We start from the raw sequence: 25,294 nt of genomic DNA on the forward strand, positions 1-25,294 counted from the left end.
GCGCCCCGCGGAGCAGCCCTCCTCCCGCCAGCAGGGGGCGCCGAGGAGAAGGCGAGCGGGAGGCCGTGAGCGCGGAGCTGCCGCCGCTCCCTCCCGGAGTCGGGACCAAGGCTGCCGCTCGCCCATTCGTCCGCGGCGAGGCTCCCGGACACAACCCGAGCGGGATCCCAGACTCGGAGGCCCGGAGAGAGGCCAGTACCGCGTCGCCAGCACCCCGGTCCGCGCCTGCCCGGAAGTGCAGGCGCTGAGGGGGCGGGGCCGAGAAGCGCTTCCGGGGGCGGGGGGCGCGGGCTGGGGCGGCAGCCGGAGCGGCGGGGACGGGCCTGGCGCCGGCGGCGGCGGAGGGGGCGCCGCGGGCGGGCGATGTGAGCGCGGCGCTCTCCGCAGGTGAGGCGCGCCGGCGGGGGGCGGCGGGCGGCGGGCGAGGCGCGGGCGGAGCCAGCGGGGTCGGTGGCAGCCCCTAGCCGCTGTCCGGTTCCCTCTGGGCGCGGCGGGGCGGGAGCCTCCGCGCCTGGTCAGCCCCGCGGGCCGGCGGGTGGGCGGGTGGTGCGGGTTGGAGCCGAGGCCGGGCGGGGTCGGGACGCTCTGGGCACCTGCTCTGGTCCGGCGCGCGCCCCCAAGGGGCCAACCCTGCTTGGCCCCGGAGTCCGGGCGCTGCTGGCGGGTCTGAGGGCAGCGCTCGGCCAGCTGCCCCGGGCTCCCCAGCCTCCGCCCGGGCGTCTCGGAATCCCCTGCTTCCGGGCCCCTCGGCCCCGGGGGCGCTCCCCCTTTGTACGGGGAGGCCGGATGGTTAAGTCCCCGGGAGAGCCGGGCCGGGCCGCGGGGTCGGCCCTGCTGGTGGCTGCAACCGAGCTCTTGCTCCACGCCACGGCTTTTCTCCAGGTAAACAGGCGGCGGCGCGTCCTGCTTGGCCCTGGACGTCTCCATGGTCACTCTCGCCCTCAGACGGTCCTGCCATTACGGAGGGCTGGGCTGGCCTGGGTGTGTAAACAGTGTCCTTCTAGGCTAGGCGGCTGTGCCTTGGGGCATGAATAGTCTGGGAGTCTCAGTCTTGAGGCTTTTAGCAAGCCTTTTCCATGCTGGGCCTCAGTTTCCCCACCTGATCAGTGAGGGTTTTAGATAAGCTCTCTAAAGACCCTTCCAGCTCTACCATTCTGTGTATGTCTGAAATTGGAATGGCTGTCCCTGGTTCAAGATACTGGGCAGTTTCACCGAAGACTTTTTGCAAATGTGGACTTTTTAGCCGCTTGATACACTTGTTTTCAGACAGGGTTTAAAATGAATCCAAGAAGCGTTTCTAAACGTAACCTTATCCTAATTCAGTCCTTGCTTTTGTTCCTAGTAGTAGTCAATCACATCCTGCTGAGTTTTTGCGTGCAAAATTTTTTTTTGTTGTTTATATCTGCCCATTTTCTCTTTGTTCCCTAGTCAGGCCCTCTTTACCTCACATCTGGATTATCGCAGCAGCTTCTTAGCTAGTCTCTGACTTCAGAAGTCCCCCCCACCTCTCCCATCCTTCCTTTATGCTAATGCTAAACTTAATATAGGAAGTCAAAAAAAGAGTTGAGTGTTTGCTTGCTTATTAAATGTCAAGATGCTGTTCCATGTGGTGGGGTAAAGTAGTAGGAGGCACACTTCCAGCCTCCAAGCAGCTTTACACTGGGTGCTGAGACTTTACCTGTGGAAAGGTAATTGATGAGACAAGCCTGTGTGCTGTAGAATTAAGAAGAAGGAGAGATGGAGGTTACTATAGGCCAAGTGGTCAGGAAAGGCTTTAGTGAGGGGGTGGGGTTTGAGCTGGCTGTTAAAGGATGAGTAGGACTCCGATAGGAAAAGAAGAATCAGACCCAGTGATCCCGTGGAGTTAGTGAATAGACCAGTTTCCTTGTAGAGGAGGGTGCTTAAAGGAAGGGAATAAGGAAAGATTGGCTGGGCTGGTTCCTGAAAGAACTTGAACACTAGGCCAAAGTTGAAACTATTCTAAAGGCAGTGGTGAGAGGCAAGAGACTAGGGGTGGCTCATGATCATTTACAGGAGGGGAAGGGAGAGGCTGGGGGCCAGGGGATCAGCTAAAAGGCCACAGGTATTTATACCACTATTCAAAGCTGAGTACATCCTCTGCCTGCCACACTGCGTCCAGTCAGTGCCCGCCATGTCTTTTCAAGGCTCTCCTCACCTTCTTGGACCTTATTTGCTGCTTCTCCTCTCCGTCTGTCTCCTGCAGAAGTGAGTTTGTGACTGCTTCTAGGGCGTTGTGCCTCTTGTTCCCCCTTCTGAAGTCCTGGCCTCCTTTTTCTTCTCCTCTGTGTAAATTCTCCATTTCACTTCCTTCAAGCCCCTGCTGAAGATATACTTCCTCCAGAGGGTGTTCCCTGACTGCCCTACCCCCATGCCTTTGTGGCACTCAGAATCTAAAGCACAGGATTCAGCACTTGTTCCTCGGTTACTGAACTTGCTCTTGTCCCAGCTGAAGTGGGTGTTTTTTTTGAGGGCATTTTGTCTTAACACTTCTCTTGCAGCCCTTGTAATATCTAATACTGTAGCTGGGCTTTTGTAATAGGTATGCAAATACTTCCTAATTTTTGTTGGTAAATGACTTAAATTTTTTTGAACCGCCCGTTTTTAAAGGAGAAGCTTTTATTAGTTATCAGATTTCTCTGTCATATATCATTTACATCTAATGCTGCCATTCAAGGTGGATGTTTTCAGCTTTCATTCTTCGAGTGCAGATAACATAAAATGAATCTTTGAAACATTAAAATGTTTACTCTTGATTATGGGAAAGGAAAACATCATGTAATTCTTCAGTTGGAGGCTGTGGGGAAAGTACATCAGCTTTGGAATCAGACCGGTCTGGGTTTGAATCCCAGCAAGGCTACTTACTAGCCATGTGAACTTGGACAATTTATATAATGTCTCTGATCCTCTGTTTTCTCATTTGTAGTATGGGGATAATAAAATCCATTTCCTAGGGTTTTGTGAGTTTTAAAGTGAAAAAAAGTATATGAAGGAGGTAGCAAAGTTTATAGCACCTAGTAACTGCTTAATATTTACATTTGCATCATCATCGTCATCATTATTAGGTGTAAATTTATCAAGGTGGAGAAATGATAGGCAGCTGAACCTCGGTGTATTTACTGAGCTGTGTATTTCTACATGTCTGTGGATCCTACTTTTACCTTCCAGCTGAAGCACTTGTCAAAAATGTCAGTATCACAAATCTATAATGTGTCATTATGTTTTATTCCCATTAATTTTCATCTTTCTCTAGTTTAAATTCTGCTTAATGGTTTTCAAACTTCTTAATTGTGTCCATTTAATGTTTTGTAGCTGACAAACTGCTGAATTTAGCTTAGTGAAGGTCATCAACTGAAGGCAGTTTAATTTCTAACGGTTATTTTCTGGTTGTATTGATGGCATGGAAAACTTCATGGAAGAAAGCAATTCAAGGTGAGCTTTTCTAATCCTTTTATCTTTCGAGGTGGGACTTAATATATTTCCCAGGCCTGGTGCCCCCTGAAATGCCAGCAGTAAGCAGATAAGATGCTACTCCTTGACTTTTTTGAGTTCTTTGCCTTAAGAAAGCTTATTCATTCCTTTAACTGAAACAAATCTTTCTATTTCATGATAGGATTTTAAGCATCTAATTGCCCACTTCATAGACAGAAGTAAAAAGAATGGACATTATGCAGAGAAATGGCTGCAAAGTACAAGGAATTGTAACCCCTTAATTATCACTGTGTTGGTGTAATTATACACCCTTAAATGAGAAATTTTTTTTCCACTCAAAGGTGATCAGTAAGACTCTAGCACCAATAAAACCCCTACTTCTCACCACTGTGCCTGGATTAAAATCTTATTCTTCCAGGAGATAAGAATTCTGGCTCTGGAGACTGCCAAATCCAGGTTCAAATCCTGGCTCAGCCAGTCATTAGTGAGTTTGGGAAAGGTTCTTAGTCTCTCTGAGTGTTTTCTCATCTGTAGAATGGGGATAGCTGCCGTGTCTATCTCATAGTGTTGTCATGAAGATTCAGTGAGCAGGCAGAGAGCTTACTTGGTGTACAGAACGCAGTTGGAGCTCAGTAACTGTTACTGCCAGTCAGGTTAAAGAGTCCATTCCTGCTCTGCTAGGAAAGCTCAGAAGAAGCTTCTGATGTTTTGCACTGACTGAAAGACAGTCTCCACTGTCAAACGAAACCGCACTCTCAGAATTATTGTATCTGAGCAGACTTGGAGAATGTTAACGCCTTGGTAGGAAATCTAACAGTTTGGATAAAAATGTTCTTTCAGGCTCACATGAATTAATGCAGTAAGAACTCTAGACTTGTTTTCTTTTAAATTAGGATGAGTACTTCATGAATATCCATCACGGAATGCCATTTTATTTATTTTTTTCTTGCATTGGGTTTCAGCGGCACCAGAATGTTTCATGCAGGCCTGGTGTTATTCGGCTGCTGCTTTCTGAAGGATTATATTGTACTTCATGACAGCTCAATTTTAGTTTTTCTCTAGACCCAGGCAGAAATACCTAAGAAAGTTATTTTTGTATCCTTGTGACTGCTGTCACCATGCCTGTTGTCCCCAGTGCTTCCATTCAGCGGTCTTGTTAATGACTTTTTGTTTGAGAATGATAAGGGATCTTCAGGTCTTCAGTGCCTGATAGAGAAAGTCTAGCTTGAGTTGTGTCTCCAGTATCAGCAAGTGACTGAAGCCAGCAGGTGCAAATCTGGGTTTGGAATCATGAGCATCTTGATGGAGAATAATGGGTACTTCCTGGTGCCTTAAACAACTTCCAAATTTGTAACCTTGCTTTCCTTTCTTGGAAGTGTCGCAGGGTATTTTTAAATGAAGTGGAGCAAATTAGAGTGTTTATGGGTTAGATGGGAGTGAACCACCTTGCTAGATTTTCCCTGCTGGTGAGACGATCCTACGTCTCTTGGGTGTTCAGCAGGAAAAGTTGAAAGCTGAGGGTGCCGCCATGGTGGCAGTCATGGATGTTGAGCCACCAGCTTGGTTTAGGTTGCTGAGAGCCTCTCTCTGCCAGACACACTGCTAGGCTCTGGGCACACAGTCCTGCCCTCAGAGAGCTCACCACTGAGGGTGTGAGCTCAGCAGCACGGGAGGCTCAAAAATCAGCACATCACATTTGCTTAGGTTTTACACTTTTACTTTTGCTCTGGTTGTCATTACGGAGAAACAGTTCCAGAGTTTAAAACCAAGGATTTTGTAGAGGGGATTTCAAGGCCCATGTGGGTGTTTTGCCCAGATGACATTTAAGTGTCTTTTCTCATCTTTAGGTTCTCTTTAGAATGGATTTGCAGTGTGGGAAGATGGCACTAGTCTAGGTTCTGGTTTTCACTGTTTGGTTTCCTTACAGCTTAACAAAAGGCACGATGCAGAATTTTATTAGTCAATGAAACGGTGCCTTAAGGAGAGGGCTAGGTGTGCATGTTTCCTCTTTTGTGAGCATGTTACAGTAGGAGCAAATAACTGTTCCTTCTGTTCTCAGCTGTGTTTTCTGTTTTCCCTTTTAGTAACCGCATGTTACCACATTCATCCTTGGCTAGTACAACTTTTGATTACTCCAAAATTGTGCCTGTTGGACAACTCTGTTCAGAGGCCCAGTGGGCAGCCTAAACTCAGCTTGTCTGAGGTGGAACTAATTTCCAGAGTGGATAGCATCCCTCCGTCTCCAAGCCCTGTTGAGTCCTTCTTTGGACTCGTGTTCAAATTGGCTGCCACCGGAATCCAGTTTGAGATTTCCAGTCTCGTATTCAAGGCCGTCCACGTTCCCACTGTGGCATTCCTTTTTCCCTCATCACTCCTTGTACCTGGGCCCTGGCCACTACCCCAGACACCATACATTTTCACTCCAGCGTTCTTTGCTTCTGCCATTCCTCTGCCTGAAGTGTTCTGTTCCATTTGAAATGCAAAGTCCTGTTCAAATATTACTTCCACCATGAAGATTTTATTTATTCTCTTCGATTAAAAAAAATTCTCTTTGGTCAAAAGTAATCAGTCTTGTCATTGCTCTCATAGTTCTTTGTTTCTGCCTCTATAATTGTCTGCTTGATACAATAATTACCCATTTGCAGCCTATCTTTCTCTAGATTCCTTGGTTTTAAAAATTGTATATTTTTAGGTAAAACCCTATGCCATGTCTTAAAAAAAACTTTTAGTGAGAATAATACAGCTATATGATAAAAAAATTCAAAAAGTATAAAAGTCTGTTTCCCTTCCCTCTCCCCAGTCTGTAGTCCTCATTCCCAAAAGTCACCAACATTAATGGTTTCATGGGATTCCTTCCAGAGTGGATACAGCAGTATATACTTGTTCTTTTAAGAAAAGTACATGAAGTGAATCACATATATACATACAGATTTTTCTGTGGCTTGCTGGTTTTGGCTAAATATTAGAGCTCTTTTCCATGTCAAAGGATACAGGTATATTTATTCTTCTTAATGGCTGGGTAGTGTTTTGTTGTTGATTGGTTTTTTTGTTTTGTTTTGTTTTGTTTTTGAACAAGTCTTCTCTGGATTTTGAGCTCGTTTCCCTCTTTTTTTTTTTTTTTTTTTTTGCTATAGCAAATAAAAATGCTCAGTGGACATACATATCCTGATAAGCTATTGTAAGTACTGTGTATTTGTAAGCTTAATTCTTAATAGTTAATTGTGGGCCAAACGATGAATGCTTTTTACATCTTAATTGATATTACCAGATTATCCCTCAGGATCACACCTGCACACTTTTAAAATGTGTGCAGGTCTGATCGGTTACGAATGGTATCTCATTTTTTCTTTTTGTAATTCACATGACTTGATCATGAATAAAGCTAAACATCTTTTCATATGTTTTTGATCACTTTTTCTTTGAACTGTTAATATCTTTTGCACCTTCTTCCATAGGATTTTGTGTGTCTGTCCAAATCTGTTTGAGTTATAATATAGCCCTTTGTCAGATGTGCATGTACTTTCCCTCAATATGTCGTTTATCTTTCGGCTTGGAGGGTGGATTTTTTTATTATATATTTCTATGTTGTCAAATGTATTTGTCCTTTGTGGCTTCTGGGACTTATGTCATGCTTGCAGAGGCCTCTATGACATTATTATAAATAAATTCACCCATGCTTTCTTTTAGTTATTTTTTAGTGATAGTTAAGTCTTTTAAAAATAGTGTCAGAAGTCACAATATAGTCAGAAGACTATAATGACATTAAGTGGAAAATAATAGGACCCTCCTTACATTCCCTAGTGCTTTATAAGAAATTGTTAAATGTGCAGCACCTTTGAAAACTTAGGGAGCTGTAATTTCCATTAATCGGGCATTTTATTTTATGTGAACCTATAGTGGTCACATAGAAGAGCACTCACTACCTTTTTGCCTCATTTGCTCAAACTCAGTGGAGGAGCCAGGTGAGAGGAGGAACAGAGTGGCAATGAACTGACGTCTGTCCACCCTTCCTAGGATCAGCCTTGTCTGTTAGATTATGGTCAGCTGGTTTCCCTGTCTTTATGAAGTGACTTTTTTAAAGCTCCTTCAGGTAAAACGTGTTTATTCTTGGTGAGCTTTGGAATCTGGATTAGGGGGTATCATTCCCTTGTTTGTAGCGTTTCAGAACAGCGTCTTGTCCTGATGCCTGGGTGTGGTCATATGTTCTGTAGCTTTTTTTGGGTGGGAGCTTGCAAAGATTTCAAGCAGCTTTACTTGCTAAGCCTTGTTGTCATATGGTCTTGTATCAGATCTTAGTTTTCTTTTCAGAGCATGCATGCATGTTTATTTCTAGGACCCTTCTCCTTCACTTCGCACTTCAAGTCTGTGGGTCGAGTATCCCAGGCTGGCTTGTATGGTAATTTAGGGGACAGCACCTTTCCCCTGTGGCTCGTGCCCACACTGCCTCGCTGTGTGAGTGGCCTCCCTTCTCTGGTTGCCCAGTCTGCCTGAACTCCCCAGCATGTGGCTGTGCTCTTCCCGAACCTGGTCGCTCTTCACTCCTCATGGTTCTGTCTTGCTCTGGCCTGTGCTGGCCTTGCTGCTGTCCTCAGTGCTTTCAGACCTGGCTTCCTCGCTACTTGGTCAGTCCTGGATAGCCCCTCACAGTCTGCTCTTGCTTTTTAAATGCCAGTCTCAGTGCTGCTTTGAATTCTCTTGATCTTGGGCTGAACCTGTGTCTTGGCAGCATCTGCTCTCTGTGACTTTCACCCTCGAACACCAAAAGGACCACTTACTTGAGCCCTAGATCGGTGGTTTCTAATGAATAGAGGCTTTAGCATATGAAGATGGCTGTTTATTTAAAGCAGGTAAAATCAGCCAGGATGCAGGGCTCTGATGGGGAAGCGGGAGTAAAAGCTGTGAATATGGAAGGCATAATATACTGCAGCTGGAGGGCCACCTGGGACTTTTTTCTGCTCATAACCCTTCCTTCTACCGGTGACTTAGATCTGGAAAAGAGGGAGATTTTGATCTTGAAAGAGGGTACTGTGGTAGATTCCTAGAGCTGAGATTGCATGCACAGGGCACGTGCGCTTGTAAGTTTGATGGATATTACTAAAATGCTCCCTTTTGCCTTCATCTCCTTCCTCCTGGCAGAGGAAGGAGTAAGAGCCCTGGGCAGTGGTAGGAGGTTGTCACCTGTCACTGTCCCATTCGCTGGCCACCACCCTAGGGCAGGAAGGTAACCTAGGGCAAGCTTTCGTTTCCTCCTGCCTTTCCCTCAACTCTCCTGTCTCCCTTACTGGTCCAGCTACTCCCCTTGGGCAAATTAAACAAGGATAAGGGGTTATTGTGTAGGGGTCTAGATGGCCAGACTTTGCAACAGCCCTGAAGAAGTTAAGTTAGCCTCTTGGAGCCTCAGTTTCCTCACCTCTCAAGGGAGGGTAATCGTACCTGCCTTCTGGTGGAAGGTCAAGAGAATTCATACGTATGTATGAGTAATACATATAGGCCTTTACAACGTGCCTAGCATGTATCGAGCGTTCAGTAAATATTGTAATGGATGATGATGATGATGGGCTTTTCCAAGTAAGGGGGGAAGGCTAAGGAGTGTGCAAGGTGGCAGTGATCCCCTGGGGCTGGTGTGGAGGTGGCTGGACGAATGTCAGGGCTGCCCACGTCCGAGGTGGTCCTTCCCAGAACCCACTGTTGAGGCCAATGGTGGCAGCCTCATCAGCCGACCGTGGCGGAGGCTGTGTGTGAGGTGAGAGCTGCTTCCCGAGGGGCGAAAGCATTCTCCAGTTAAAGAAACTGGAGAGCAGAAAGTTTGTGTGTCCGTTGGTTGAATGAGCAGAAGGGCGTTATGAAGAAATCGGGGAGCTGACAATTTTGAACTTCCCAGAGACCATTTCAACTAATATTCTCTTTGTATATGTTTTTAAAAAGAAGTATTTCACATTGTTATCCAAAGTATAGTTTTAACAAACAAAACCAAAATGAGTATTGTTAAAATAAGTATTAATGGTATTGAAGAAAAATATCCGGTTTATATATACTTGTTTTTAATTAATATATAGCAATGTAAATGTCTAGTTTGGGGATTTTTTTGGTTTACTATTGATATAATGGGACAGAAAGACCTGTGATTAATCTGCTGAATTAAAGAATACTGATTCTGATGTCTTTAGTGAGTGGAATAATCAAATTCATTATCGTTTTCTGAAGCAGCTGCAAACTTAGTCTAAATGAAAAACTAATATAAATCACTTCTCTGCATTATCAAAAATGAACTCCATTCCCATCTCTCTCTGAGTTGGGAGGAATCTGCAGTAAGCCTGTATCAAACTGCAAGACTGGGACTCTTATTTATCCTTGGGTTCCCTTTGGTTTTGTGCACGTAAGAGATTGAAATTGAACATATCCTATAAATGTAGAAAAATAAATTCCCAGTCACTGTGTCATTTAGTGATTGCAGTTAAATCTAATACTTGCAGCACATTTGACAAAAGGCTCGTTTTCTTAATTTGCAGAGAACTCTGACAGTTCAACAGAGAGTCAGATATGGGCAAAGGATATGGGCAGGCAGTTCGAAGACAAACTTAGACAAATTGCCATTGAGGATGAGAAAAGATGATCAACCCCATTTATAATTAAATCACAGCAAAACACTGAGATACCACTTTTAACCTGTCAGCGTGGCGAAGGTGAAAAAGTTCAGTATTCATTGTTGGCAGTTACGGGGGTACAGGCACTTCATGTGCTGTTGGTGAGGGACAGTTGCTGCCACCTTTTGGGAGGTAAGTTGGCATTATCGATGGATGTGAAAAACTAACGCAGTAGCCCCTCTGCTAGGAGGAACTACTATGACTATTTAAATGGTTTCCTGCTTTTGGTATCACCTGGGGACTGATTAAGTATTGAATACATGGTGGCACATATGAAATTCATTCATATGAATTTCATGGAATACTATGAAATCAGAAAACGGAATGAAGTAGATGAGCTTGTGCTGCTGTGGAAAGATTTTAAGGTATATTAAATACTTTTTTTTTTAACATCTATATTGGAGTGTAATTGCTTTACAATGGTGTGTTGGTTTCTGCTTTATAACAAAGTGAATCAGCTATACATAAACATATATCCCCATATCCCCTCCCTCTTGCGTCTCCCTCCCACCCTCCCTATCCCACCCCTCTAGGTGGTCACAAAGCACTGAGCTGATCTCCCTGTGCTATGCAGCTGCTTCCCACTAGCTATCTATTTTACATTTGGTAGTATATATAAGTCCATGCCATTCTCTCACTTCATCCCAGCTTACCCTTTAAATACATTTTTAAAAAGCAGAGTGCAGAACAGTTTATGCTGATATATGTTTATAATTTTCTCTGAAAGAACACCCAAAAACTCTTTCCAGTGATTGAGAGACACTGGAGAAGAATTTTGCTATCCATTTTATGTTTTTCTGTACGATAGTTTGAAGTTTGACCATACGCATATATTTTATTTTAAAGATAAAATTAAACATTGATCTAACTTTGGTGTAGGCCCACTGACATTCCATTCAAGGGAGAAATCAAGACCCTCGAGGAACCAGTGATTAGCCCATGCTGGAAAATTGCAGAGGAGTGGAGGGTTCTGTTGGAACTGATGTGTCTGTGAGAGGTTCTGGCTTCCTTTGCTTCAGGACCACTGGACCTGATGTCAGGTCTGGGTGTGGAATTGTGATTAATTATGCCTTTTCCTCCTTTTATGTGACTAGGACTTCAGTTACCTGTAAATTCCCTGTGTGTCAGTCTCTGAGAAGCCTCTTATTCGAGAGTGTTGCTTTAGGCAGGAGTCTCTGAATCTCATTGTCACTGCCGAGAGGACGCGTCAGTGTCAAGGAGAGGAGAATGGAGCACTTCCTTTCTCATTTTGCAGAAAAATGGAATTCCTCCTTAGGTGTTAATCATGGTCTTTCATTTTTCTCTTCAGTGATTTTCTTTCCAGTGTAGTTCTGTACTTTTTTCTGAGAAGAAGATAAAAAGCCACACAAAGGAGGAAGACACCTCATTGTGGAGCTATTTTCAGTTTTACAGACTATTTCAGAAATGCTTTTTTGTTTTCCTTTTTCTACTGGTTTTTGCCCAGGACTCTGTACCTTTAAAAAGCTGAATCCACCTTTCTTTTGCCCTTTAATTCCAAAAGTCACTATTTACACATCCTTGTGTCCCGAAAATGCTGTAATGAATAGGTAACATTTGACCACTTGGCAGGTGCCAGGCAGTTTCTGTGTTTCTAGAAGGCAGTCTGGTGCAGTTATGAGCATGACCCCTGGAGCCAGACTAAGTTCATCTGTTAACTGCGGGACCTTTGGCAAGTGTCTTAACTTCTTTTCTTCAGTTTCTTCATCTATAAAATGGCAGCAATCATAGTATTCCCCTAACAGAGTTGATAAGAGAATCAAATTAATTAATCTGTGTAAGGTGTTTAGCACAAGATAGGTACTCATTGTATGTAAGCTATTATACACATTCATTGCATGAATTTCCCTCATTCAACTATTGCAACAGTCATGTTGGGCTGTTCTAGTCATGTTCTAGATACAGAGATCAAGGTTAATGGACTTGTCTAAGGTCACGTAACTATTTAAATGTTCATTGTTACTATTTTATTAGAAAGTGGCACAACCAGGATTCATATCCAAGTCTAACTTCAAAGCCAGTTCTCTTTGTTACACCATCCTGTCCCCCTAAAAAAAGTCTCTAATAGCTAACCTTGATTGCCACGTGCCAAGCAACCATTGTGCTAAGTGCTTCCTACATGTGTTCCTTATAACAACCCGTAAGGCAAAGACTATTGCTATTGATACTACCATTAAAAACAAAAAAACTGGGCTTTCCTGGTGGCGCAGTGGTTGAGAGTCTGCCTGCCGATGCAGGGGACACGGGTTCGTGCCCCGGTCTGGGAGGATCCCACGTGCCGCGGAGCGACTGGGCCCGTGAGCCATGGCCGCTGAGCCTGCGTGTCCAGAACCTGTGCTCCGCAACGGGAGAGGCCACAACAGTGAGAGGCCCGCGTACCGCAAAAAAACAAAAACAAAACAAAAAAAAAAACTGAGACTTGGAAAGGTTATGAAGTACCTTGCCCAAGGTTTTACAAATGGAAAGCAGGTATCATTTGAATCCATATCCGACTCCAAATTAATGCTTCTAATGGTTATATTAGGATCTTTTCTTATCTCTTAAAAACTAGATGAGGTGCCTTAAATTTTTTTAATGTTACTTATTTTTAATAAGTAATACATTCACATAGTTTAGAAATTTTAAGAGTTCAAAATGATTCACTGAAAGCTAATGGGCCTTCCAACTACCTCATCCCTGTCCCAAGAGGCTATTTGTTTTTGTGCATCATTCCAGAAATATTTTGCTAATATTTTTATATGAATATATTGACACAGTGAGGTATATATGTTTTCATAGTGCTTTATACACATAGCATATATACAGCTCTGCATCTCAGCTTTTTCATTTAGCAATATATCATGGTGATTGTTTCATACCAGTATGAAAAGAGCTTCCTTATTCATTTTTTCTGGTTGTATAACAGTCTTTAGTATGGACATACCATAATTTATTAGCCAGGCTCCTCTTGATGAGAATTTAGTTTGTTTCCAGTCTTTTGTTATGAGCTGTCCTGTAATAAATTCCTAGAGTTGAAATTGCTCAGTCATGGGGGATCGTTTGTAATTTTGCTGGATACTACTGAAATGCCCTCCAAAGTATTTGTACCATTTTATTCTCACCAGCAGTGTCTATGTCAAATTATCATCTAGTAGGGCTTTAAAAATACATATATTTTTGTCATTCCAAGTAATACATGTTCACTATAGAAATTTGAAAAATACAAAGAAGAAAGATAAAACATCTTTACTCTTACATTAATGTAAATATTTTGTATAATTCTTTAATATTATCTCTATGTATATTTAATATTTGTAAATACATATATACTTTTAGAAATATCATGCTGTATATTCTGTGATTACCTGATTTTTTAACAGCTTTGTTGAGGTATATAACTTACATATAAAATTGACCCATCTTAAGTGTAAAATGCAGTGACTTTTAGTAAACTTAAAAAGTTGTCAAGGGCTTCCCTGGTGGCGCAGTGGTTGAGAGTCCACCTGCCGATGCAGGGGATGCGGGTTCGTGCCCCGGTCCGGGAAGATCCCACATGCCGCGGAGCGGCTGGGCCCGTGAGCCATGGCCGCTGAGCCTGTGCGTCCGGAGCCTGTGCTCCGCAACAGGACAGGCCACAACAGTGAGAGGCCCGCGTACCGCAAAAAAAAAAAAAAAAGTTGTCAAACTATCACCGTAATTCAGTTTTAGACCATTTCCATTACCCATAAAGATCCCTCTTGTCCATTTGCAGTTGATCTGATTTCTTGCTGTGTTCTTAAATATTTATTCATCAAATATTTATTGAGTATCCACCATGTGCCAGGCAGTTATCTGGCACATAGTTAATATAACAGATAAAAATTCCTGCTCTCATGGGAGCTAACTTACATTTTGTGGAACTAACTTTGAATTCTTCTTTAACGTCATTTTAGTGATGATACCGTATTCAGTATATAGCTGTATCATACTTTAATAATTCCCTTATTGTTGGACATTCAGGTTGTTTCCATTGTTTGCTTTGTAATTGAATATAGTTATGGATAAATTCTTGTGCCTATATTCATGATTTTGTTTTTACAACACTCAGAGTGCTGAGTTGAGAGAAATTCCCATTTTAAGGCTTTTGTTATATTTGCCTACCAGAAGTATGTGAGAGCACCCCTCTTCCTATAACACTGCCAGCTGGGTTGCGTTTTTAAGTCTGGGCAATTTGAGAAAGAACAATTGTGTCTTGTGTTAATTTTTATATTTTGGTTTATTGATGAAGTCGTTAAGCATTTTATCCCTATGTTTAAAGGCAATTTAAATTTTTTTTTTTTTTAGCATCTGTTCATATTCTTTGTTCACTTTTCAGTTGTTATATTTGGCTTTTATTGATTTGTAAGAGTTTTATACTTCCCTGCCATAGATGTTATATTTTTCATAATTTGTCTCTTTTTGTTTTTTGGTAAAAGATATTTTTTAGATGTATAAAAGTTTTACTTAAATAGTTAAATCTCCCTTCCTTCTTCTGGTGTTTGCCTTTGTGTGCTCAGAAATGCCTTCTCTTGAAGTTATTTTTGGGTATGTTGTGAAGAAGGGATCTAACTTTATTATTATTTATTCATGTTATCCAAGCAGCATCTATTTCCAGAAATCTTCCTTTTTCACTGATTGAAAATGGCCCCCAAAGGCCCATCCTGGTCTGATTTCTATCTACTTGATAGCCTCATGTGGCCTCTGCCCTTGCTCCTTGTCCCAGCTGTGCCACAGTGCTCCAGTATTTCCTTCCTTCCTGACTTGGGCTCTCATCTCTTTGTGCATGTGATTCCTTCTGTCTGGAAAATTGGAACTTTCCCTGCAGCACCCCCCGTACCCCCCAATATTTGGCTAACCTTTATCATCCTTTAGGTCTCAGTTGAGATATCATTTGTTCAAATGGCCTTCTCTGACCACTCCTCTGTTATGAAAGATCTCATAGCTCTTATCACAATTTACAGCAAGAGAATTGTAGCTCACCCAGAGCTGTAGTGCCAGGCATACGGAAGACTCTCAGTATATATTTACGAAATGAATGAATTATAGCCTACTCCTACATTTTGACATCTATATGTTTGGCTGTATTTTTCTTTTTCTAAAATTTTTTCAGTATTTCTTCTTCTAGATCTAATGTCCAGTATGGTGGCCATTGCTCACACGGGGCTATTGAGCACTTGAAATGTAGTTATTCCAGATTGAGATGTGCTGTAAATGCAAAATACACATCACATTTTAAAGACTTGATATGACAGACATGAGATTCCAAGTGTGTTGTGAAAATACTGGTGACTTAGTATGAAAAAAAGAATATAAAATATCTCATTAATAACCTTCTAATGTTGAAATGATAATGTTTTAGATATATTGAGTTAAATTTTATACTTTTCCTTTTAAACAATATAACTGCTAGAAAACATTACACACATGGCTTGTGTTGTATTTCTATTGGACGGCAATGTTCTAGATGAATTTTAAAATCATTTTGTCAAGTTTCTAAGAAAATACTCCATTGGGCTGCATTATATTTATAAACTAACTTGCGGGGAACATGTCCATCTTGAGAGTGTCAAATTTTCCTACCAGAAGCATGATATGTGTCTTTGTTTATGCATGTTTTTGTCCTCATTAAAGTGTTATAGTTTTCTTCTTGTAGATCCAATTTTTTGTTTATCCCCCAGGTATTTTATAGTTTATGTTAATATTGTTGGCTGTAACTTGTCATTAGCTTACCTAACCGGTTTTTTATGAATAATAATTTATTAAATCCTTCACTTATTACATCCTGATTCTAACAGATTTTTTTCAAGCAATTCTTTTGTGTTTTCTATGTAAATAGTCATATCTCCCTTGGATGATAATTTCACCGCCTCTTTTCTAAAGGCTATATGCCTTAATTTTCTCTTGCCTTTTTTCTTTGGCTGGAATTTCAAGAACAACATTAAGTAAAAGAAGTGATGGGCAGACAGCCTTGTAGCCTTCCAGGCACTAGCAGGAATTCCTTTACAAAAGTGTTTACCATAGAGTGTGCCAGGGAACACTAATTCTTTGGAATATTAATATGTGTACCTTGAGAGAAGAGTTTCATGGTTAAATGAGTTTGCAAACTGCTGAGTTAAATAGAATTCTTGTCTGTAGGACTTTGCAGATGGGTTAGTATGCTAATATGTTTTTTAATTCCTAGGAGGTAGGGATATTGAGCTTGGGGCTTGTGTTCTACTACATACATTTTGGGGAATGTAGTTATATTTCCTTTTTAAGGGTGATGTTGCCATTAGTTTGCAGTAGATGCTATTGTATTAGGAAAATATTGTTCTGTTCTTAGCTTATTAAGTATTTTTATCCTTACTTTGAAAGTAACTTAACTTTTTAAAATGCATTTTTGGCGTAGAATTCATTTGGCCATATGGTTTTTCTCCTTTGACTTATTGAGGTTGCAAATTACATTTGTGTATGTCCTAACATATAGCCATTCTTACATTTGATCATAATATATTATTCTTTTAATAGGTTATATTTGCTAGTATTTCCTTTAGGATATTAAAGTAAGTCTGTTTAGTGAAGTCTCTACGTAGGTAAAGTTGACGGTCTTTATGCTGTTTGCCATATTCTAATATCAGACTTATTCCATATGAACTGAGACGCTTTAAATATTTTAGCATGCATCTAGAACAGTGTGAATGGCCTGAGGATCATTTGTGCTTTGGCACTTCTGTTTCTTTTTAATTCTGCCAATTTATGTTATCCTAAAAATATGTCCATTCCACTTGGATTTCAAATTGATTTCAATCATAAATCTAGGATAAATAATGGCACAGGGTTCCTCTCTAACTAAAATGTTTTAATAAATTCTGAGGTGGTTAAGAAAAATTCTGATGTGATTTATCATCACACTGATTGATCTTTTTCTGCAAAAGTCTTAGATTTCGTTGCACATTGTCTTGTCTTAAATTTTAAAACTTTGTCTCTGTGATTAAATACTGTTCTGTATTAATTACATTTTTGTTTTCTTTGGGTTTAGTTTGTTCCTTTTCTGACCTCATAAGTGATTTCATTTATTTTTATTCTTTATTGTTTAATGATAAAATTTTTTAAGGCACTGACATTGTTAAAATTTGTTAGTTCAGAACCCCAGCATTTCATTGTGAAAAATATCAAACATACCCAAAAGTTGAATTTTACAATAAACACCTGTATACTCAGTCTAGACTCTACACTTGTTAACATTTTATTTTGTTTGCTTTTTCACATATCTGTCCATCTCTTTTTGGATGCATTGTTAAGTAAGTTGAAGATATAAGTAAACTTCATTCCTAAACCCGTACTGCAGATTTGATGTGAGTTTTCTTATTTTCTAAATAGCTCTATTCCTTATTGATTTTCTTTTTGATTCAGTGCTTATTCAGGAGGTGTTTAAATTTCTATTGATTGGGTTTTTTTGTTTTGTTTTGTTTTTGCGGTACACGGGCCTCTCACCGTTGTGGCCTCTCCCGTTGCGGAGCACAGGTTCCGGACGCGCAGGCTCAGTGGCCATGGCTCACGGGCCCAGCCGCTCCACGGCATGTGGGATCTTCCCGGACCGTGGCACGAACCCGTGTCCCCTGCATCGGCAGGCGGACTGTCAACCACTGCGCCACCAGGGAAGCCCTATTGATTGGGTTTTAAAAACAAAAATATAAATGTGAGATCTAATTTTGTTGTTTTGGTCAGAGAATGCAGCCTGGGCTCTACACCGTTCTGTAGTTTTGAGTGATCAGGGCTGTGGGCTCTAGGCAGAGGGCAGCCAGCCTGTCCTGAGCACGCCAGCAGTGTGAGCACTAGCCGAGGATGATGCACTCCTGACGTGTCCGTCACTCTTCTTGATCCTCCTGTCTAAAAACTCTTCACTGAAGGCGACCGAGCATTGTGCTATGAATTACCAACCCAAAAGGATGTAAATGTGTGTAGAGCTGAAGGGGAAAAAATGCACATCAAGACAACAACTCAAACTCTAAAAAGGTTTAAGCTCCATTCAGTGTGCTGTATACTTGCAAAATACCAATTGGAAATATACAAATAAGGCAGAGCATTTTTTTAAATGAATTTACTTCTGTTTTACAGAGTACTTCAAATCCTCAAAGGTAGGTGAAACAGAAAAATATATTTCTTAAAAGGATACCAAGTTCTCAGTTAGAGCTAAAATGGCTCTACTATATGTTACATGTTTTACTTTGATCAAGATGTATGTCAGGTAATTAGGAGACTTGGCTAATGGATCATTAGGTTATTTAGCTTTAGGTGAATTAACCAAGGCATGAAAGACTGAAAATAAGTAAGAGGAGAAAAGAAATGCTCAGGCGGACCCTAGGAGGTATAGTAGCTACAATGGAGGGGGTGGTGGTATTTTTGCAAGGCTGTGTTTATGCCACTTGTACTTAGTGAGGAGTCACTGGCGAATTATGAAACTCTCTCTTTCCTCAGATTACGCTTCATGTCAGTAGAAATGGACAGCAGCAGTTTTATTCAGTTTGATGTGCCCGAGTACAGCAGCACCGTTCTGAGCCAGCTAAACGAGCTCCGCCTGCAAGGGAAACTATGTGACATCATTGTCCACATTCAGGGTCAGCCGTTCAGAGCCCACAAAGCAGTCCTTGCGGCCAGCTCCCCCTACTTCCGGGACCATTCAGCATTAAGTACCATGAGTGGCTTGTCAATATCAGTGATTAAAAATCCCAATGTGTTTGAACAGTTGCTTTCATTTTGTTACACTGGAAGAATGTCCTTGCAGCTGAAGGATGTTGTCAGTTTTCTGACTGCAGCTAGCTTTCTTCAGATGCAGTGTGTCATTGACAAGTGCACGCAGATCCTAGAGAGCATCCATTCAAAAATCAGTGTTGGAGATGTGGACTCTGTGACCGTCGGTGCGGAAGAGACTCCAGAGAGTCGTAATGGAGTTAAAGACAGCAGCTACTTTGCCAACCCGGTGGAGATCTCCCCTCCATACTGCTCTCAGGTACGGCAGCCTACCACAAGCAGTGATCTTCGGATGGAGACGACACCCAGCAAAGCCTTGCGCAGCCGTGTACAGGAGGAAGGGCACTCGGACCGAGGGAGCAGTGGGAGCGTCTCTGAGTACGAGATTCAGATCGAGGGGGACCATGAGCAAGGGGACCTGCTGGGGAGGGAGAGCCAAATCACTGAAGTGAAAGTGAAGATGGAAAAGTCTGACCGTCCCAGCTGTTCCGACAGCTCCTCCCTGGGAGACGATGGCTACCACACCGAGATGGTTGATGGGGAACAAGTTGTGGCCGTGAATGTGGGCTCCTATGGTTCTGTGCTCCAGCACGCCTACTCCTACTCCCAGGCAGCTTCACAGCCAGCCGGCGTAGCTGAAGCTTTTGGAAGTTTGAGTAATTCCAGCCCATCCAGATCCATGCTGAGCTGTTTCCGAGGAGGTCGTGCCCGCCAGAAGCGGGCTCTGTCTGTCCATCTGCACAGTGATCTGCAGGGCTTGGTGCAAGGTTCCGACAGTGAAGCTATGATGAATAACCCCGGGTTTGAGAGTAGCCCCCGGGAGAGGAGTGCAAGAGGTCACTGGTACCCGTACAATGAGAGGTTGATCTGTATTTACTGTGGGAAGTCCTTCAACCAGAAGGGAAGCCTTGACAGGCACATGCGACTCCATATGGGAATCACCCCCTTTGTGTGCAAGTTCTGCGGGAAGAAGTACACGCGGAAGGACCAGCTGGAGTACCACATCCGGGGCCATACCGACGATAAACCATTCCGCTGTGAGATCTGCGGGAAGTGCTTTCCATTCCAAGGTACCCTCAACCAGCACCTGCGGAAAAACCACCCTGGCATAGCTGAAGTCAGGAGTCGCATCGAGTCCCCTGAGAGAACAGATGTGTATGTGGAACAGAAACTAGAAAATGATGCGTCGGCCTCAGAGATGGCCCTAGATTCCCGGATGGAAATTCACACGGTGTCTGATGCTCCTGATTAAGATGGTAAAGAAGTGCACCCCACAAAGCACATTAATCAACGCCTATTTGTGATTTGCTTTGTTGTAACCTTTGGTTTTCCCAACCATCTGGAAATCTCTTGGTCTCTTGGCAGTTTTTCTAAGGTTTCTGGAAGGAACACTTCATTGTGTTTATCCTTTCCCCCGCCCTCCCTCCCTCAAGGAGCTCAAAGCATGAAGGGCAGCGTATCCAGGGAAAACACAGGCTGACAGTATTCCTCTTTGGCTGAACTCTTCATCCAAAATCTGCCAGTGATTTAGCTATGCCAACTGGTTGACCCTACATTCTCTGCCAAGAGGCATACTCTCTCATTGTGTGCACTGGCACCAGTGCATTTCCATGGAGGGAGACTGGGATGCCGTCAGCTGATACAAATGGGTAACCTTTTCTAATTTAAAATTACTTTTAGGGGGTAGTTAGACAATTTTTATATATATATATATAATAAAGCAATTATTATATATATAGTATATATACATTCTCAAATTTGATTTTATTCTGGTTGAGGTGAATGTAAGAGGAATATATAATTTAATACAATGTGAACAGGGCTTTTGACTCTGTCTCGCCCCTACCTAATATGTTAGGGTTTTGCCCCTTTATTTCCCTTATAAAAGAATGTTAATAGGTTTTCAAATATATTAATCATTGTGTCCAAAAGCAAGCAAAGCAAATCACAGTGTTCATAGCTCTGCTTCATAACAAATACATAAACCAAATGCCATAAAATGTATTCAACTCTAGTTGGAAACCATTTGGAATTTTTGTTAGTTGTCCAGTAGGTAAGCTGGATGACCCGTGGTGCTGACCTTTTTACATACAGTAGTGTTATATTAGTCAACCCCAAAGGAGCAGTGGTTTTCAATGTTTTTACTGGCCTATGAATCTACCTTCATTCCGTACTGTAGAAACATACCAGGTAACTAAATCGAATCACTCTCTACCGTGAGTTAGTACTCGCACTAAAGGAAAGGGATTTGTAGTTCTGTCTACAAAGTTCTCCAAGCAGTGTTGTGGTTTTTTTTCTTCTTTCTCTTTTCAAACAGCCAGTTCAGGTGCACAGCAACTTTTTCTACATGCAGTTCCCAGGGAAACTGCAGAACTTGGAATTTGTACTTTTTGTAAAGATATACTCTATGGGAATTGCAAGCAATATATCTATCTTAGTATTGTGTGAGCTGATGAGAGCCTCCGTGGCTCCCCCGCTCTCTCAGTGTTTCCTGCTTGAAGAAACCAACAGTTAAAAAGCCCTCTAAGATACTCTGTGTGTCACCAAATCTCTGTGTGTCACCATTTTTTTGGTCACGTGGTGCTATTTTTATGTTATGTATCTTTTAGGTCAGTATAGTTGTAGAAAATGTGAAATCTAATGGTAAAAGTGAATTATAATTTTTTTCCTCTCTTGAGTTTATAGCTTGAAAAAAGACCTCAAAAGCATGTGCTGGCAAACACATTACTGTATGAAAACATACCCGAGTCCTATTTGGATAATGTTTTATTAGCACTTGAGGAAGTGTCTTCAGTTTTATATTTTGTTCACCCGTGAGCTCCTGGTATACAAAACGGGCTTTATGAGATTGCCCTGGCGCTGTGCACTCCGGCAGAGGGTAATGTAAGCAGTTTGGTGGTGAGTTTGTGCTGCAGCCTGTCGGTAAGATGTCAGCACTCCAGGCTCTCTGCTTGAGAACCTTGGCCCTGAAACTCACAACTAGTGTGTCTCCATGGGAGAAGAGCACAGACAGCCTAAGAGAAAACAAAAGCGAAATTCGGACCAACCTCGGAGGCTAGGAGTTAAAGGAATACAAAAGTAGATGTTTGCTGGTTTTCCGTGCTTTTTTGGCTCTTAAAATACCAAGAATGGAGTTGGGGTGGGGGGTGTTTGGGGATTTTTTTTTTTTTTTTGGGAAGAAAATCATTCAGGCCCTTGTGTGTGATCGCCCCCGGGGGTGGTAGCTGTGCAGTAGCATCTCTTCAGCACAGGGGATCTGTTCACGCGTGAGCCGCTGCTCTCCACATCAGTGTTACTACGTACAGACACACGCGAGTCCTGCCGCTCTAAGGAGCGACTTCTGCTAACCGGGTATATAGTATGCCTTTTCCTGTCAGACTGCCTAAGTCAGGGGTCTGTTCTCTCCCTGAAGCACTTGCTCAACTCCTGTCAAAGCCGTGTGCCTCAAGGGGAGGCTGGACCCCAAGTGTTTACCCACTTAAATATGTTCTGGGGTTTCAGGTAAATGTTTGTGATTTTTTTTTCCTTACATGAATAAGTTTGATTTTTCTTTTTTCCTTCAAAGAATTAAATGCAAAAAATTTGTGTTGTGATACAAATTAAGTTTGTGACAAGAAGCGCCCAAATCGAGGACATGAGAGGTCAGGCTCAGGGAAGGAGCCTCCTTTTCACTCAGGCTTGGGGCCTTCTGAGAGGTCTCCAGAGCATCCTGTGATAAACGAGACAAGTGAGGAGGGGCGGCACTTGGGGCAAGCGCCTTGAATGTCCTGGTTCTTGTCACCGTGTCCGTCTTAACCTTATTTACATGGAGTTCTTTGTATTTGTAAATTTGTTTAACTGGTTTGAGTTTACCAAAGAGTGACTTATCCAAAATTGTCTTTGACAAAAATATACATTGCTTTGATTGTACAGTTCAGGTTCAGACATTGTAATGGGACTGTTAAGGGGCAGAAAATTGATTGCGTTTCTCTCTAATAATCATGATTCCACATTTTGCAAGTTCCACTTGCTCCCATTCATGTTGCTAACACTTTACCCTTTCCACTGCTAGCAGTGTTAAGAATGAATTCTCAAGCCATAACCCAGTACTGTAAGGTCCCACAGGGCTTCGAGGGAGGCCGCGCGCGGGCCAGCACAGAGCTGCGTGGCCTCTCTGAGCGCGCGCACTGCCTGCCGTGCTTCTCAGTGTGCAGGGCGAGTGAAAGATTAACTCCGTTCACATCGGGCAGCAGCAATTAATTGTGCCTTGTCACATGAGGATGTGCCAGGAGGATTAACGTGACCACAGAACAGAAACATTCTCTCCCCGAAGTTCACTTCACGTCTCTGCAGACGAAGTCCGCTGTGTAACTCCTTAGAGCGACTCTTTTTGGAAAGCAAAGTCCCTATTTCTGTACAGTTTTAGGTTAGATGTTTCATTTATAACAAATGCAAAAATCAATTAAGATAAAAGTGATATGTGAAGAAATCTTTTACAGTAAAATATATCCTGAATTCATATAGGTTTGTTCATAATTGAGTCTCTTCTTGAGCTACCTTTTCAAATACGTAGACAATGTGAAGACAGTGACAGCGTCCTTTTCTATAGGTGTTTAACCTGTTATTACAAACTGTGAAAACAAAGAATTTTATACTTTTACTAATGTGTGTGGTTTTAAACAGTTATTTTCATTCTAATCAGTTCTCTACCCTCTAATTTCTACTAAAGCTGTAAATACATTTAGAAATTATATTTGTAAATACAGTATATGAAGTCAAGTTAATTTTGGGGTCAGTGGAAAGCCTCCCAATTGGCTCTGCCTTGGCAGTTTTGGTTTTTGTTTGTTCTTTCTTTTTTTTTTTTTTTTTAACAGCAGAAAGGATACTGTCAGTTCACTGTTAAGCAGAATATACTGTAGAACTAAATTGATAACTTCTAAATCTTCCAGAGCATGAGTAGATGTCTTTTCTAATGATAGCAGTTATAACAAGTCTTTGTTTTTCCCCTAGCCCAGACCATAGGCCTGCATATTTTTGTGTGTGGTTTTGTTTTTACTTTTGTTTTTATAGCCTAGACTCTAGGAAGAATTTGCAGGAACACAAAACAAGGGCTGGGAGGGCATCATCTATGTGAATGAGCTTTACTTTAAAGAAATCAATGTATTTTATTTTAACAATGTTTTCCATTAGTGACTGTGATTTTTTTTGTTGTCGTCGTCGTCGTTATTGTTAAATTCTGTAATGGTTTCCTGTGAAGCCTCCACTGAAAGGGACTCAAATATGCAACACCTAAACTATTTTCCAAGGGCACATGCCCCTTGAATGGTGCTTCTAGACTGGTCAGGGTTATTTATTAAATTTTATATATGAAAGTATTGGGGAATTATGTAAATTCTTTATATGAAACTATCTAGTTCATAAATCATAGGTTTCATATTACTCAGTGCAACTGAACTGAAAGTTCAGAAGAGTCATTCACATTGTTCGAAATTTGTAATGGTTGTCACTCGTCACATACGTCTCTCCAGTAAGTGCCAGAGTGTTTCCACTGTTTCTGCCCAGTGCTTGACTTCTCGGCCCACAAGAGAACCTTTTCTCTCTGGTTCCCCTTGGGTCTGGCACAGACAGGGCTGGTGTAGTTCTCTATCGAGTCCTGGAGTTAGCCTTGCAGCAGATTCAGTAAACAGACCTCTTGCTGCCCCTCAGTGACAAGTATGCTGTGAATTCAACCTTTGGACTTGCTGCCCAAGCCTTTGGTTGCTGCCCTGAGTATAGTAAGAGGTAAACTTACCTGGTTTCTTCGAGAATGACCATTTTCCTAATGTGAAAACCATCTCTCTCACCACTTTTATTAGTAGGGCTAACATTTTTTTCCGTTATAAATGGTTGAGCAATTTGAATGACTTAACACAGTGTCATTATCTTGCAATATAAACTGGTAACCTCACAACTCCACACTTCATCGCCATGTGAAGTAAATGAAGCTAGCTAAGCGGATGCTGTATCGACTAGTAACTTGCCATTAAGGATTATTTTATAGCATGAATTTAAGACTATTTATTCAAATGATATTTTACTCTTGTATTCATTTTGTTTTAGATTTGTGACATGAATACTTCAGTGCTGCTTAATTTTGTTCTGAATTCTTGTTTCTTGCTTGTAAATGGCTTTTTTATGGTATAAAGTCAATGGAAATTGCTGTTTGTAAATAAAAATGCTGCTAGAGCAGATGTGCTGTGGTCTTCCTCCGGATTTACCTCTTCTGGCCCCCTGAGTTTCACAGGCTCTAACAAACATCCTCCGGTGTCATAGTTTCTGTTAACCACTGTTTTTGAAAGGTTAGGATTTCCTAAGAAGCTCTTGTGCCACCGTGCTGCCGGAGAGAGGAGAAAGCAGCAGATCTCTCTCTGACCTTTACCATGTGGGGTAGAGACTGGATTGTCAGGGGGCCGAAGTCTGCAGCCAGGATCGCTGGT

The 25,294-nt window shown here is 42.0% G+C and overlaps 1 protein-coding gene across 3 annotated transcripts; it reads left to right on the forward strand.

The window, feature by feature from the left end:
• The first annotated feature begins 296 nt into the window (after positions 1 to 296).
• ZBTB34 (zinc finger and BTB domain containing 34) lies at positions 297 to 25,048 on the forward strand. 3 transcript variants are annotated; one of them, XM_022578718.2, is made up of 2 exons: positions 297 to 387; positions 18,567 to 25,048. In XM_022578718.2, exon 2 carries the CDS (start codon positions 18,577 to 18,579, stop codon positions 20,089 to 20,091), a length of 1,515 nt encoding a protein of 504 aa, XP_022434426.1. In that variant the 5' UTR covers positions 297 to 387; positions 18,567 to 18,576; the 3' UTR covers positions 20,092 to 25,048. The 3 variants fall into 3 exon arrangements, with proteins under 3 accessions (XP_022434426.1, XP_022434425.1, XP_089769892.1); XM_022578717.3 differs by lacking the exon at positions 297 to 387 and adding an exon at positions 566 to 3,450; XM_089913766.1 differs by lacking the exon at positions 297 to 387 and adding an exon at positions 566 to 3,206 and having other exon boundaries at positions 3,331 to 25,048.
• The last annotated feature ends 246 nt before the right edge of the window (positions 25,049 to 25,294 follow it).

Source organism: Delphinapterus leucas, chromosome 6, assembly GCF_059928025.1.
Source record: "Delphinapterus leucas isolate spDelLeu-1000000601 "Yukka" chromosome 6, BTC_Dleu_Yukka2, whole genome shotgun sequence".
NCBI classification, from domain to species: Eukaryota; Metazoa; Chordata; class Mammalia; order Artiodactyla; family Monodontidae; genus Delphinapterus; species Delphinapterus leucas.

Bases quoted from the DNA above. Each gene is read 5' to 3' on its own strand.
- ZBTB34 (XM_089913766.1), top strand. From the start codon at position 18,508: ATGCCACTTGTACTTAGTGAGGAGTCACTGGCGAATTATGAAACTCTC.